The sequence below is a fragment of the Carassius auratus genome, chromosome 27, assembly GCF_003368295.1.
Source record: "Carassius auratus strain Wakin chromosome 27, ASM336829v1, whole genome shotgun sequence".
Classification (NCBI taxonomy): Eukaryota; Metazoa; Chordata; class Actinopteri; order Cypriniformes; family Cyprinidae; genus Carassius; species Carassius auratus.
In genome coordinates, this window is record NC_039269.1 from 17,303,094 (window position 1) to 17,316,707 (window position 13,614).

At 37.5% G+C, this 13,614-nt stretch overlaps 2 protein-coding genes across 3 annotated transcripts; both read right to left on the minus strand.

Moving 5' to 3' along the window:
* Positions 1–4,631: 4,631 nt before the first annotated feature.
* Positions 4,632–6,882, minus strand: LOC113045698 (transcriptional regulator Myc-B). Its single transcript, XM_026206285.1, has 3 exons — positions 6,691–6,882; positions 5,758–6,382; positions 4,632–5,495 (listed from the first exon to the last, which is right to left on the minus strand). Exons 2-3 carry the CDS (start codon positions 6,371–6,373, stop codon positions 4,969–4,971), a joined length of 1,143 nt encoding a protein of 380 aa, XP_026062070.1. The 5' UTR covers positions 6,374–6,382; positions 6,691–6,882; the 3' UTR covers positions 4,632–4,968.
* A 3,827-nt stretch (positions 6,883–10,709) lies between these two features.
* LOC113045699 (transcriptional regulator Myc-B-like) lies at positions 10,710–12,790 on the minus strand. 2 transcript variants are annotated; one of them, XM_026206286.1, is made up of 4 exons: positions 12,637–12,790; positions 11,522–11,969; positions 11,132–11,254; positions 10,710–10,850 (listed from the first exon to the last, which is right to left on the minus strand). In XM_026206286.1, exons 2-4 carry the CDS (start codon positions 11,958–11,960, stop codon positions 10,789–10,791), a joined length of 624 nt encoding a protein of 207 aa, XP_026062071.1. In that variant the 5' UTR covers positions 11,961–11,969; positions 12,637–12,790; the 3' UTR covers positions 10,710–10,788. The 2 variants fall into 2 exon arrangements, with proteins under 2 accessions (XP_026062071.1, XP_026062072.1); XM_026206287.1 differs by lacking the exon at positions 10,710–10,850 and adding an exon at positions 10,868–11,005.
* Between the last annotated feature and the right edge of the window lie 824 nt (positions 12,791–13,614).

A 13,614-nucleotide genomic window follows, 5' to 3' on the forward strand; every position in this document is an offset into this window, starting at 1 on the left:
ATTTATATAGAAGTATCGGTATCAGTATCAGGCACTGTTTAGGCTCCAGTACCATTTTAAAAGTATCGAAATGCCACCGGTATCGTATAAAACCCAATCGATACCCAACCATAAAAATTATCCAGTATCCTTGTTTTGCTTTATAATAAATATATGAAAATATCCATAAAAAAATGGTTTAAAGTTATTTTCAGATATATTTTAGAATAAAATATTGTTGATATTATTTTACACTGGCCAAATAGTATTTTAAAACTTTTTTTGTTTTAAACAATTAAAATAAAATTAAATGTATGCCATTTTGTGGATGAACATCTTTTAGCTCTTTTTATTTTTGAATCCAGCGAGTGTCTACCATAATATTGAAGTAAGTGCCAGAAGCAGGGTTGGTTACCCCGGTTTATAATGTCCATATGGTGTGTACATATTTACACCAAGTTAATTTTTTATAAATCATGATATGTGCGTGAAAAATTGCGTACGCATGTTTCTATGCCCAATTTGTGCATACGCAACGTTTATAAATGAGACTGTGACGAGTGGGGCGGGGCCGAGAGTCGTGGGAACGGGCGAGGCCGGTGGAGTGATTGGAGATGAACTACACCTGCTCGACCCACCGGTCTCGAGTCCCACGGAGGAGATGGAAGGATACAAAACTGGAGCAACGACAGTGAAGGAAGAGAGAGGACCAGGCCTGGGCTTTTAGTTGTGTTTTGTTTTTATTTGTGCGCATCAGTCATCCGTGAGGGGCTGATGCGCTGTTTTGTGTTTATTTTTGATTATTAAAGTTTCAGTTGATTGTTCGCCGGTTCCCGCCTCCTCCTTCCCGATGATTACGAAGGTTAAATTATTACAGAGACCCCTGGTCATTTCCAGACCGGGTTTGGGCTTCAGCTTATGCAAACTAGGGGTGTGCACGGAGAGTCGAACATTCGAATATTCGTTCTGCTCTAATTATTCGATAAATAAAAATTATATTCGAATTTTGGCAAAAAAAAAAGAAAAGAAAAAAGTTCACAATAAAACCTAATTTGGTCATTTTCTGTGATTCTCCACGACATATTTGAAGACGTATGCAAGCAAAAAATAATTAATGAATGAATAAGGGGCCGTTCACATATCGGGCCTAAAAACGCGTGGAAAACGCTAGGTGCGCCACTTTCTCCTTCTTTCCAAAGAGCTCGGGCAGAAGCGCTCCTGAGGCGTCTGCCGTTGCTAAGCAACAATGACGCACTCTCTCTATGAAGACGTGGAAATTCCAGCAAAGGATAAATGGATTTGAATGTGATATTTGCGGAAAACGCCCATCCCTAATGCAAACCTCTATATAACAACAACGCCCATTCAACTTCTGAAAACCCACACATGAAGCTATATAATGGGATCAGAAAAGTGATGCCTTAACCAAACACTAACTTGTGTTCCCATATGGGAGACCAACCAGCCAGCTCTGTTTCTGGATCATTAACTTCTACAAAGTGCCATCCAATGCATCAAGTTCAACATTTGCGCTCATCTAATAAAAACTAATTCAGCCATGTTGCTGCAGCAATCATTTCTGTATGGTCCACCAGCTGCTACATCTCCCCAGGTGCATCTGAATCCATGCTTCATGACCAATGAATAATGAAGTCAGCAGTATAGAGTTTATATGAAAGACAATTTATATGTCAACTGTTTTGAGGGTGATGTGCCATATTCCCTGTAAACATGGTCACCCACCGTCTTAGACCCCAGGTTAACACAGATGATCCTAAACTGAAAATTTCAGCTGCACTGAAAAGGGGACCCATGCGTGGGCCACTTAATAATAGTGACCGTTCAACCACAAAGTAACAGACTGAAATCTAAGCTATCTGATTGAGTCAGGTCTGCTCTCAAGGGACACACTGAAGGTATGGAACAGCTTTGTACAGGCAAGTATGTTCCTTTTAATTTACAGATCTGCACAATGCTCCTGCATTAGTGATGAGATGCACATTTGGAAGTGTCAGCAGTACTTCAGGGACAACTAGAAGGGAAAAAATAAAAATTGTATGAAGAATTGTATCTGCAGAACACAAAAGAAGTTACTCTGAAAAATGTTTCAAATGCTTTGGTCAATGGACATTGGCGTTCAAAACAACACAGCACCCTGTCGACTTTTATTGCATGAACGAAAAAAAAAAGTTTGTGTTCCACAGAAGAAAGAAACGCAAAGAGGGTTTGGAATGCCAGTCCAACAGTCACTGTGTTATTTTCATATGTAGGATTATACTTTCTCCCATTCAATTTTCTACAGGATTCCATGCTTTATAGCACCATTTGACATCATATAACGGTAGAGGGAACCTCCTCATGACTTCCAGATCATAAATCTCTTACAGGGTAGTCCTAACTCCAATGACAGACGGAGTGCCTTAGAAAATAATTTATGGACTCCGTCAACATGCTGTACAGCGGGAAGACAGGCACTGCTTAAATAGTGACAATGACAAAACCTTCAAATTAAGACAAAATAAAACTACAAACCCGACCTTAATTTGTTTTCTGGAAAATACATTTAATGGTACATTTAATGCATCATATTTTAAAATGTATCAATGGATCTGCTTGCTGATAAAAAATAACTGCAATTTATCAAATATGCGCATAAAAGAGTAACATTGGAATTGTATGTTTCTTTTTACAAAAATGTAGCTTATTTTTACAAAAACGAGTGCACTGGAGTAACTTTAATTAACCACTTCTAGACAACCAAGTTAGACAAACTCTATACAAAGTCTATAAAGTTGCCATTAACTGAGTGTTTTCTATAGGTAACATAAAAAACTGTGACATTAATGTCATGCCTACATAAAAGTTAATAGAAAATTGCAAACGCCAATATTATGTGGCGCTGAATCAAGAGGAAAAGCTCTGACAAATCACAACAACAAATCACTGATGATAAACATACAAAGTCCATTACCCGAATGAATGTACAATAATAAAATTGTTAATAATGAAATGAATAACAGTTTACAATAAAGTGTTTCGAGTTTGCCATTCAAATCGATATTGACTATTGTTTATAAAACGGAATTAAATCCCAACAGCACCTGTGGCATAAAACATGAGCACAGTTAAGCTAAAGCTAAGATGTTTCACAACAACAGGATACACCTTAAACGCAACAATAGAAAAGGATCTTACCATGTAGGAAGCCTAAGGCAAGTCAGTCCACTTTTCAGATCTGAAATGTTCTTCATTTGCCAATATTTTGCGCCCCACGGGCTACATTAGCCAGGCTGCTAAGTGTACGTCCTCTCTCCTCCATGTGCTCAGCTGCACGCGCGTCGTGGGGCGCTTTGCATAGAGTCAGATCTGGGCTTGACGTCACCGCGCGACACCTTCATCTATTACTCCACAAAACGATAAGAAAATATTTTCTGCCTCGTAATTTTATACTATATAGTCTGTTTAGCTTCATTATCATCCTTACAGTGACTGTAAATATCATAGTGTTTGACACTAAAACTTTTACCCTAAATGATCAGACAAGTAGACACTGTCTGTGATAGATGTCACTTTTTCAGGAGTCTTCCTTCTCTGAGTTTTCATCTACATGGGCCCAAGGTTGGTCATAAAGACTCTTACCTACCATAAAGAATGTAATAATCATAATGTATTCGCTAGAAATTATTGTAATGAGAATAATGCATGTATGATTAGGTAAACCATCAAATGCAATCACAGCCTTTACCTCTGGATGTGTAAGTGGCTCATTTGAGGATGCCTGACAAACTGAAGCATGTTTTAATGTTTTTATTTTTTAAATCATGTTCCACAGAGTATTAAAAGTGTGAATAGATAAGGTTTAAGCATGTGTTCAAAAAAGGCACACAGAACATATTTAGTCTGATTTAGTCTTCATCCATGCAGTAGTTTAGTTACTAATCGTCCAACATCCAGTTAGCAGAAAAAAAAAGAAAAAAAAATGATATCAGGGAAAATTATGGGCAAAAAAAAAAGTGAAAACTGGGTATGAAAAGGAGTATGTATGCCATCTACCGAACCCTTAAATACTGTTTTTTTTTTCACAAATATGCCACTTGTGAGTTGAAGAAAGAAATAAGATGGTTTGCTTATGTAACTCCCTGTTCCAGTATGGTCTTCAAAACCCATCCCCTGAAGGGAATGTGACATTTTTGACCAGCAGGTGCATCTAAGCTCTTATAAGAAAGTTAAATTAGGTACTCTCAGAATCAGACATGCTCATCTTTATTTTCTTGTAGAACATGCAGTTAACAAAAACTGAGCCCACTGCAAACACCACTTACTCAAACCAGTGTAGTCAAGATCATTAACAGTCAGTGACATGAAATCAATATGTAGATGTGAGATTTACATAAGGCACTGGCTTTGATACTTGTAAATAGAGAGTGTAACTCTGACACAAGCACTAGTCATCCTTAAAGTTACAAACAGATGATTGCACTGCCAAGGTAAGTTATGTAAAATAGTGTCTTACGTACACTGAAAATATGCCAAATCTATTAAACATCAAATGTGTGTGTGTGACTGTATTTTCTTAATGGATTACCTAATTGAGGGCTTTGAAGGCATCATGAGAGTGAAATAAGCAAAAGTAATGAGTCCACAATACAGGATTAGCCAAAAACACAGTTTTATAGAGAAATGCATTTTACGATTCGGTAATCAACAACATCTTGAATACATATATGCAATATGTACAAAACTTACAAAAACAAAACATTAAGTTAATGGTAAACAGTAAATGGAACTGCAGACCATTTCATTACTAAAAAATTAAATTAAATACAAATAAGTATAACCTCCATTATGTTCAGATTGAGGCAGTGTAACTGTATATATCAATGTCAGATTGCTCACTACTTGCCACACCCTCAAGACCTTGTATTGACTTGACATAATCATACAAGGACACTTAAAACAAGTTCAGTCCATAAATTAAGTCCAAGCAAGTTAAGAACTGCTCAGCTGCTCAAGTCTCTGTTTCAAATGTTCACATTTCCTCCTTAATTGCTCCTTAAGTGACATAAGTTTTTGTTCATCTTCTTGCATGGTCGCTATGCACTGCGTCGCCTTCTTGAGTATCACCACTTTGGCAGCTTTCTCGTTGTTGGCCACGTCAGGAATCACGTCTCTCAGCGCGAAGAAACTGAGTTTGAGCTCGTTCCGCCGTTGCCGCTCGAGAACGTTATGAGTCCTGCGTTTGTCGTTATCCTCAGAGTCCGACGTCCTGGGACTCGCGCATTTGCGGTTGTGATTCATTTGTTTTAACATCCGGATGTGACTCTCGAATTTAATCCGCTTGACTGCAGGCTGCTCCCTCCGCGTGGACGGCTGCGCGGCGTAATTGTGTTGGTGAATATTAACATGACACCGCTTGAGGACGACGGGGCTTTGATGCGTTGCGTTTGCGTCAGGCTTTCTCGCGGACTTTCTCTTTTCCACCGTGACAACGTCAATTTCCTCCTCCTCTTCGTCATCTGTTTGGGTTAAAAACAAACAAAATGTCAATTGCCGGTCAGCTTATTCTAGTCTAGACAAGTTTACGTAGAATAACACGCAGTGGGCGGGGCGTCTCTACGCATTTGACCCTAAAATCTAGTATTAGCCACCACAAATTCTTACATTGTAAAAAACACAATAAGCAACAATAATTACAACTAATAAATGGAAATTTATCTAAAAGTGTAAAGTACACTTCGTTTTAATCCGCATTATAAAAAAAAGCTGACCGTTACTCACCGGAATCGCTGTCACTGCTGCTCCCGCTGTTTGGAGGAGTGTCCAGCGGCAGTGTTGGGGAAGTCGGTTTTGATGACGGTCTACACGGCTTTGAGCTGTCAGTCAGCGGGAAAGGGCACACCATTGACGGGTCAATGCACTGTGAGGCAACAGGAGTGCTCATGTCCTGGAGGTAGCTGTCGCTCCTGGAGGACTCTTTCCTCGCCGCCTGGAGCGACGCTAATCTCTCCGACACCGCCTTCTCCAGTTTAGCCGCAGCGGAGAAACCACTCCACATACAGTCCTGAATGATAATCGACTTCAGTAGAGTCTGGGAGTAGTCCGCGTCGCAAATAAAACTGTGGTTGACCACGTCGTCCCCGAGAAACTCCGACACCATTTCCAGCTGGTCGGCCGTGGAGGGGAAGGGGTCTGACAGCGAGGGACGCCGGCTCGGGGAGAGCGGCGGAGTGGGGAGCAGTTCAAATTTCTTCCATATGTCTTCATTGGGCGCCGGTGGCTGTCCGTGCTGCTGGTTATAAAAATCCTCATCCTCGTTGTCGAAATAGAAATAGGGCTGGTAGGAGTCGTAGTCGTAATCGTAATTTTTACTCGCCATACTTGAATTCAGCGGCATGGTGAATACCTGTGAATAAATTATGGATAAACACTTTAAATGAGACCGCCCTTTAAATGTTGCACAACTTGTTATTCATCTTAGGTCTAAATTTCAGTGCAGTATAGTTATCTTACAAACTCATCAACTGAATGTCACGCATTAAACAATACAGAAAACTTATGTAAACTTAAAATATCTAAGAATATAGTCTTGATTTTATGATCCAAAAGGTTTAAAGACATAAGGTTGGCCATATATATATATATATATATATATCTATATATATAGATAAAAACGTTCAACGTGAGAATAAAGCATCATTCAGAAAGACTTACCGTAGATGTGGTGAAACTGAATAAAGACTGACAATTCAGCGAGATGTCAGTGTATGTGAACTATCAGGTGAAAGTAAGTCCAAAGTGGGAGTGGGTGGCGCCGCGCAAACTCGACTGCTGCACACGAGCGACTGCTTGTCACTTACTGCAAGATTTCGAACAGCTGCTGGCGTGAGTTTTAATACTACGGTTTGTTTTCCCCCTCCTAGGTTGTTTTACTCTCCTAGATATTCATGCGCCGTTCCCGCCAAATAAGCAGGGCGTGGAAAGATGAACAGAACACAAACTTGTTCGTTTCTTGTTAATTGATCTAATAAAACATATGAAATGAGAACAACTGAATAAAAATGTATGTATAAATGAAAAATAATGCTTGAGATGTGACCTTATTTAATGGAAACGAGTTACAAATGGTACTACTTGTTAGCGCGGAGTTGTTCCGGGGCGGAGTTTATGAGAACACTTGAGTTATGCATGAGGATAATTCCGAGAATCATTGAGTGTGTAGTAGACTACAGCAGAACCCAACGCTTCTTATTGACACCGATTACTAGATCCTCTCACAGATGATTGTGCTGGGTGTCAGATGGGGTGATTTTATATCACAAAAATGTAACTGTTTCATAAAATAAATCCACAGACATCCTAATTATCCTAAGTAATTATTTCTGATAATAACATTAAGCACTTTGACGATTATTTTTGAGAATGTGAATTGTTTATTGTTATTTAATGCAGTTACGGTCGTTATTTGTAATGTTGCATATTACATAGGCTATGTTGTAATCATCATCATCATAATTATCATCATCATCATCATCACTTTATTACGAATAAATCAAAATTAGAGTCAGTTTTATTACTGATTATCAAAATGAGTCTGATGTAGTGTTTGATCTTGAACTGATGCATGAAGGAGCACACCTCGATTCTGTCAGAGAAGTGGTTTGTGCTTCCCTCTGGTGGCTATCTGTAATAATTATCAGGATTGAACTCAATTGAGTGATATAATAATTAATCTGTCTGAGGCAAACATTGAGTTTATCTGCAGTAATTACGCTTTTTAATTGAGTGTTATATTAAGCACGATTCAAATACTTAAACCGTTTTAAGGTTATTTTAAACTGGTGTTTATTTGTGTCTTGGGACCTAATTTGAATATTTTTGGGAACAAATTGTTGAATAAAATGTAGCCCAGTGGTATATTGATTTAGTTGTATAATCCATAATAATCCTTAATTGTTTTGTTCAAAATATTTCTGTATGGGCACAATAAAACAATATTTATCAAAGTTTGGAGTCTGTAAGATTTGTTGATAGTGATTGGTTTCTAATTTAAAAGTGCTAAAAGGTATTTTACTCCTGTGATGGCACAGCTGAATTTTCAGCAGTTATTTCTCCAGTCTTCAGTGTCACGCGATCCTTCAGAAATCATTCAAATATTCTGATTTGGTGCTCAGTAAACATTTTTATCAACCAGCTGTACTGCTTCTTTGTAAAAAAGAAAAAAAAAAGAAAAAACCTGCATTTACACATTCTTTTTCCAGTGACCAACAAGCTCAAAACAGAAAAAAAGAAAAGAAGAAGCCATTTTGATATTATTATTATTTATTTATTTGGTTGTTGTTGTTGTTCTTCACAGATAATTTTGCCTTAAACAGTTGTGGTTACAATTCACTTTTATTCACTCACTTAATGCTACAAATAATATTTTCTGTGTCCCACAGATCACAGAGCTTTAAAAAATCTGGATGATTGAATAGTGATGCTATTCTATGTGAGCACTTGATACTTTTCAAGATGGCATAATGAAGTGTGATATATGGCTTAGCACAGATTCATAAGGCCCCACCCTCTCACACTATGCTTCTGAGAATCGACAGGTCTGCTTTACTACCAGACATTCAACTCGACCTGCCTTCCCTTAGTTTGCAGAATGCCAAGGGCCCATGTTTAGTCATGGGTGTGAGGGAGGTGGGGAGGGGAGGGCTTTTACACTGGGGTTACTATTAAAGGTTTGAATCTCAGAGCCAAGTGTGCGCAAGGGAAAGCCTGACCCCATGGGAATGCAGTGTACCATACATAGTGTTGGACCATCTGCACTTCATCGTTGAGTGGAGGCCAAACAAATCATGACTCATCACATTTACACATCAGATTTTTGTCAATGTCTGCCAGGTAACATGCTAAAAACATATCCCAAATGGTACTATGTACAGTAGGGGGAAAGTTTGATTAAGGGAAATAGATTAAACTGCAACACTGAATCAAGTTGAATCAAACGCCAAAGTTGGTTCAGGCTAACATGAAAACTCTCATTGTTTACACACCCTCATGTCATTCTAATCCGACAGTCATGTCATTCTTCTGTAAAACACAAAATAATATATTTTAAGTAGAATATTTAAACTTTTTATGATCATCCAATAAGAGTCGAATGGGGTCCAAAATAAGACTGAATCTTTTTGACTTCTACTATATCAACAAAAACACTTCTTCAGAAATTATTCTCTCGTGTTTCAAAGAAAGAAAGTCATAGTTTTGGAATGACATAAGGATTAGTAAATTATGACGTTTTAATTTTTGAGTGAACTCTCACTTTAATGCTTTAGGGATTAGGAAGTTATAATTAACAATGATTGTATTATTTTTGTATTATTATAACAGCAAAAAATCTATTAAATGTTAACTAATTTTTTTTTCCATATTACGTTTACTAATGTTAAATTATTATTACTATATGCATAAATGATAAAAAAATTGTTGGCCTTTGACACGTAATGCATTAATTACTGTTAATGAATTTAACATTATAAGATGCTACCAGAAGAAACATTCCCAGTAGCAGAGGTGTCATGCCCATTCAAAGTGAGGGGCACGTATCCCCGCAGATTTTTGAGCCAAGTGGATTTTGAATGCAGCTTCCAAAAGACACACACACACACACACACACACACAAAAACATTTAATATTTTCCATAGGTCTGTTTGATTCAATCACAACGGTGTGAGTTCAGTGTGTTATATCATCATATGCTAAATTCAAATCTGAGTTCTCTGGCTGGTGCTGAGCGTTTGTACAGCACTGCGCATTATAACCAATCACACACAATTCTGTTGAGCTTATGAATGCAGAGATCAATCAGAGGAGTTCAGATAAGTCATCGCTAAAAATACCGGTGTTTTCTTCACTCTCTCACTGTCTGAATACCTCTTTCTGGAAAATGATCTGGTCAGAAACAACAAAGTGCAAAAGAACGAATCTGTAAGATATTAATTTCATAGTATAAACGGCTTCAGTAATTTAAATTGGGAGTTTTTGAGAGTGCTTCTACTAGACTGTCAGTGAAAATGTTCTTTGATAATTTAAATATTATTTGCCATATTTTTGTACAACGAACGTGTTATAACTAGTATATCAATAAGTAGTAACTTGCAATGTTTTTATTCACATTGATCTTCAATGTTGAATTCAGATTAAATATGAAGTCAATCGTATTAAAAATATGTTATGGCATGACACCCATATGTTAATTAAGTAAACACAGGTTTTTATTCATAGTTCATAGACTACATTATTATGTTATTTTGCCCATCGCCTAATAGATCAAAATAATCTATAAAAAGGTGAGAATCAAGATATTTCATGTTATAGTTAATGAATTTGGAAATGTTTTGAATACACAGAATTTTTTTTTAACATGCTGTAATGGCTGCTTTGTGTCTCACGATGACGCCCATTTATTGAAGTTAATTCAATAAATGAATAAATAAATATATCCAAAAACCTGAGCCCTCAGAAGTGAATGTGTAACTATCTGTGTTCGGATTTCATGACAGTGTCAAAGTTACACGATAGAGGGCGTCATTTCACTGCTATGAAATCAATTCGCTCTCATCTACAGGATACTTTTCCGTGTTCTATGTTGCAGACTTCTCACCAACTGCAGTAAATGTTACAAACACACACTTATCTTCAATTTAATATTAGACAGAACACAAGAACCACACCACAGACCATTTGAAACCACATTTTCACTGTTTAATTAGAGAACTAAAGACTTAAACTGAAACTATAATAAATGTTTCTATCATGACTTTACATTGTGCAGGAAATATAAATTTCAATTTCCTCGTCCTCTTCCTCTTCCTCTTCGTCATCTGTTTGGGTTAAAAAGCGAACAAATCTCAGTTTGCCGTTCTGCTTATTCATTCTAGTCTAGACATCTTTGCTTAGAATATTGTGGAGTGGGCGGGGCGTCTCTTTACGCAATTGACGCTACAATCTACTTTTTACGCTTTAACCATCACAAATTCTAACATTGAGAAGAAGAAGAAGAAAGAAAAAAACAAACAGAAAAAATTACAGCTAATAAATGGAAACTTATGTAAAACTTTTTATCAGCATTTAAAAGTGTTAATCCGCATTAAAAAAAACTGACCGTTATGCTCGCTCCGCGTGGACGGCTGCGCGGCGTAATTGTGTTGGTGAATATTAACGTGACACCGCTCGAGGACGACGGGGCTCTGATGCCTTGCGTCGATTTCCTCCTCCTCTTCGTCATCTGTTTGCGTTAAAAGCAAACAAAACGTCAATTTGCCGGTCTGCTTATTCTAGTCTAGACAAGTTTACTTAGAATAACATGCAGTGAGCAGGGCGTATCTTTACGCATTTTACGCTAAAATCTAGTATTAGCCACCACAATTTCTTACAACATTGTAAAAAAACACACAATAAGCAACAGTAATAACAACTAATAAATGGAAACTTATCTAAAAGTGTAAGGTACACTTCGTTTTAATCCGCATAGAAAAAGCTGACCGTTACTCACCGGAATCGCTGTCACTGCTGCTCCCGCTGTTCGGAGGAGTGTCCAGCGGCAGTGTTGGGGAAGTCGGTTTTGATGACGGTCTACAAGGCTTTGAGCTGTCATTCAGCGGGAAAGGGCACACCATTGACAGGTCAATGCACTGTGAGGCAACAGGAGTGCTCATGTCCTGGAGGTAGCTGTCGCTCCTGGAGGACTCTTTCCTCGCCGCCTGGAGCGACGCTAATCTCTCCGACACCGCCTTCTCCAGTTTAGCCGCAGCGGAGAAACCACTCCACATACAGTCCTTAATGATAATCGAGGAGTAGTCAATGGGCGACGGTGGCTGTCCGTGCTGCTGGTTATAGAAATCCTCATCATCATTGTCGAAATAGAAATAGGGCTGGTAAGATTCGTAGTCGAAATCGTAATTTTTACTCGCCATACATGAATTCAGCGCCATGGTGAATACCTGTTAATAAATAATGGATAAAACCGCCCTTTAAATGTTGCACAACTTGTTATTTATCTTAAAGGGGCTATCACAGTGCTCTTTTTGTTCCTCTGACTTCCATTCATACGCGTGCGAATGAGTCTGACCGGAACGGAAGCAGGTCCTACGAAAAATTTCGCATCACGTGCAGACGTGGGACCAGAATAAGCATAGGCATATAAATAACGTTACGTATTTATATGTCATAAATGAGTAGAAGTAGAAATTCAAACATTGAGGAAGCGCTCATTTTAGCCGTGGCGAAGCGTATTTTATACATCTTTAAAAGATAAAAAAAAAAAAAAACTACATGGTTTGCAGTGTCAATAGAAACAGGAAAAGATGGTAGCCTACATTTGAATGACGACACATTTTATAATTTTTTTTTTTATTGCTTAGAGTGTATATAATTTATATAACGTTATATATACATATATAGAGAGAGAAGGAGAGAGAACAATATAAGACAGACAGACAGACAGACAGACAGATAGATAGATAGATAGATAGATAGATAGATAGATAGATAGATAGATAGATAGATAGATAGATAGATAGATAGATAGATAGATAGATAGATAGATAGATAGATAGATAGATAGATAAAAACGTCCAATGTGAGAATAAATCATTCAGAAATACTTACCGTAGATGTGGTGAAACTGAATAAAGACCGACAATTCAGCGAGATGTCAGTGCGTGAAAGTAAGTCCAAAGCAGTGTTGCCAGATGTCGCGAGACAAATAAGCAACCAGGCCTGTGAAAACAAGCACAAAACAAGAGACTTTTTCTATGGAATCCCCCTAGGTTCTGGGAAGAGTAATAACAGTGAAGAACAGTGAATAAAATAAATAAACATTGTGCACGGTTTTACAATTCGTGTGGACTGATTTTAAACTGTGGGGACAGATTGTCAATTTAGATTGGTAAACTGTGCGCATTACAAAACTGCTCACAAGGTACAGTTAATTTTTTTTCTCCCCCCTGATCTTCAGGACAATGACCAATGGGAGTTAAACCAGCCTTCAACATAATTTAACATTAGAAAACTGGGATATCAAATATAGACTGATGTAGGCTACCGAGTACATTATATACACAGTAAACATCTGATAATTAAAATTTGCACACACAAATAAATATCCTGAATTCACAAATTCTTTTTTTACTATTGCATAATAAAAACTCTCATACAGTCCAATCAGTCGATACTCGTGCGCATTTATTTAAAAGTTTACCACTCACTGATGACGTTTTCCTAACCAGAAAAAAAAGATTGCCCTGCTCTGCCTCTGATTCTTACTAGCCAGATCTGCTTTTTTACTCGTCTTATGTTATGACTAGTCCAAATGGCTACAGTAGAGTTCAGCAAAAAAAATAAATAAATAAAATACTAGTAAAATAAAAAATCATACTAGTAACATTTAGAATAAGAACTAGTATCTAATAAATGTGTACTAGTATCTATTAAATAAGTACTAGTATCTATTTAATAGGTACTAGGGTCTAATGAATGAGTACTAGTATCTAAAAAATACATACTAGTACCAAATGCATAACTACTAGTAGGCTACATAAAAATTAAGTACTATTCACTAGTGGAATACATACTAGTCAAAACTCA

Bases quoted from the DNA above. Each gene is read 5' to 3' on its own strand.
- LOC113045698 (XM_026206285.1), bottom strand. From the start codon at position 6,373: ATGCCGCTGAATTCAAGTATGGCGAGTAAAAATTACGATTACGACTAC. The intron at 5,496-5,757 runs GTGAGTAACGGT...TAACCCAAACAG, and splicing joins CAGCAGTGACAGCGATTCCG to ATGACGAAGAGGAGGAGGAA.
- LOC113045699 (XM_026206286.1), bottom strand. From the start codon at position 11,960: ATGGCGCTGAATTCATGTATGGCGAGTAAAAATTACGATTTCGACTAC. The intron at 11,255-11,521 runs GTGAGTAACGGT...TAACGCAAACAG, and splicing joins CAGCAGTGACAGCGATTCCG to ATGACGAAGAGGAGGAGGAA. The intron at 10,851-11,131 runs GTCAGTTTTTTT...TAACCCAAACAG, and splicing joins CACGCGGAGCGAGCATAACG to ATGACGAAGAGGAAGAGGAA.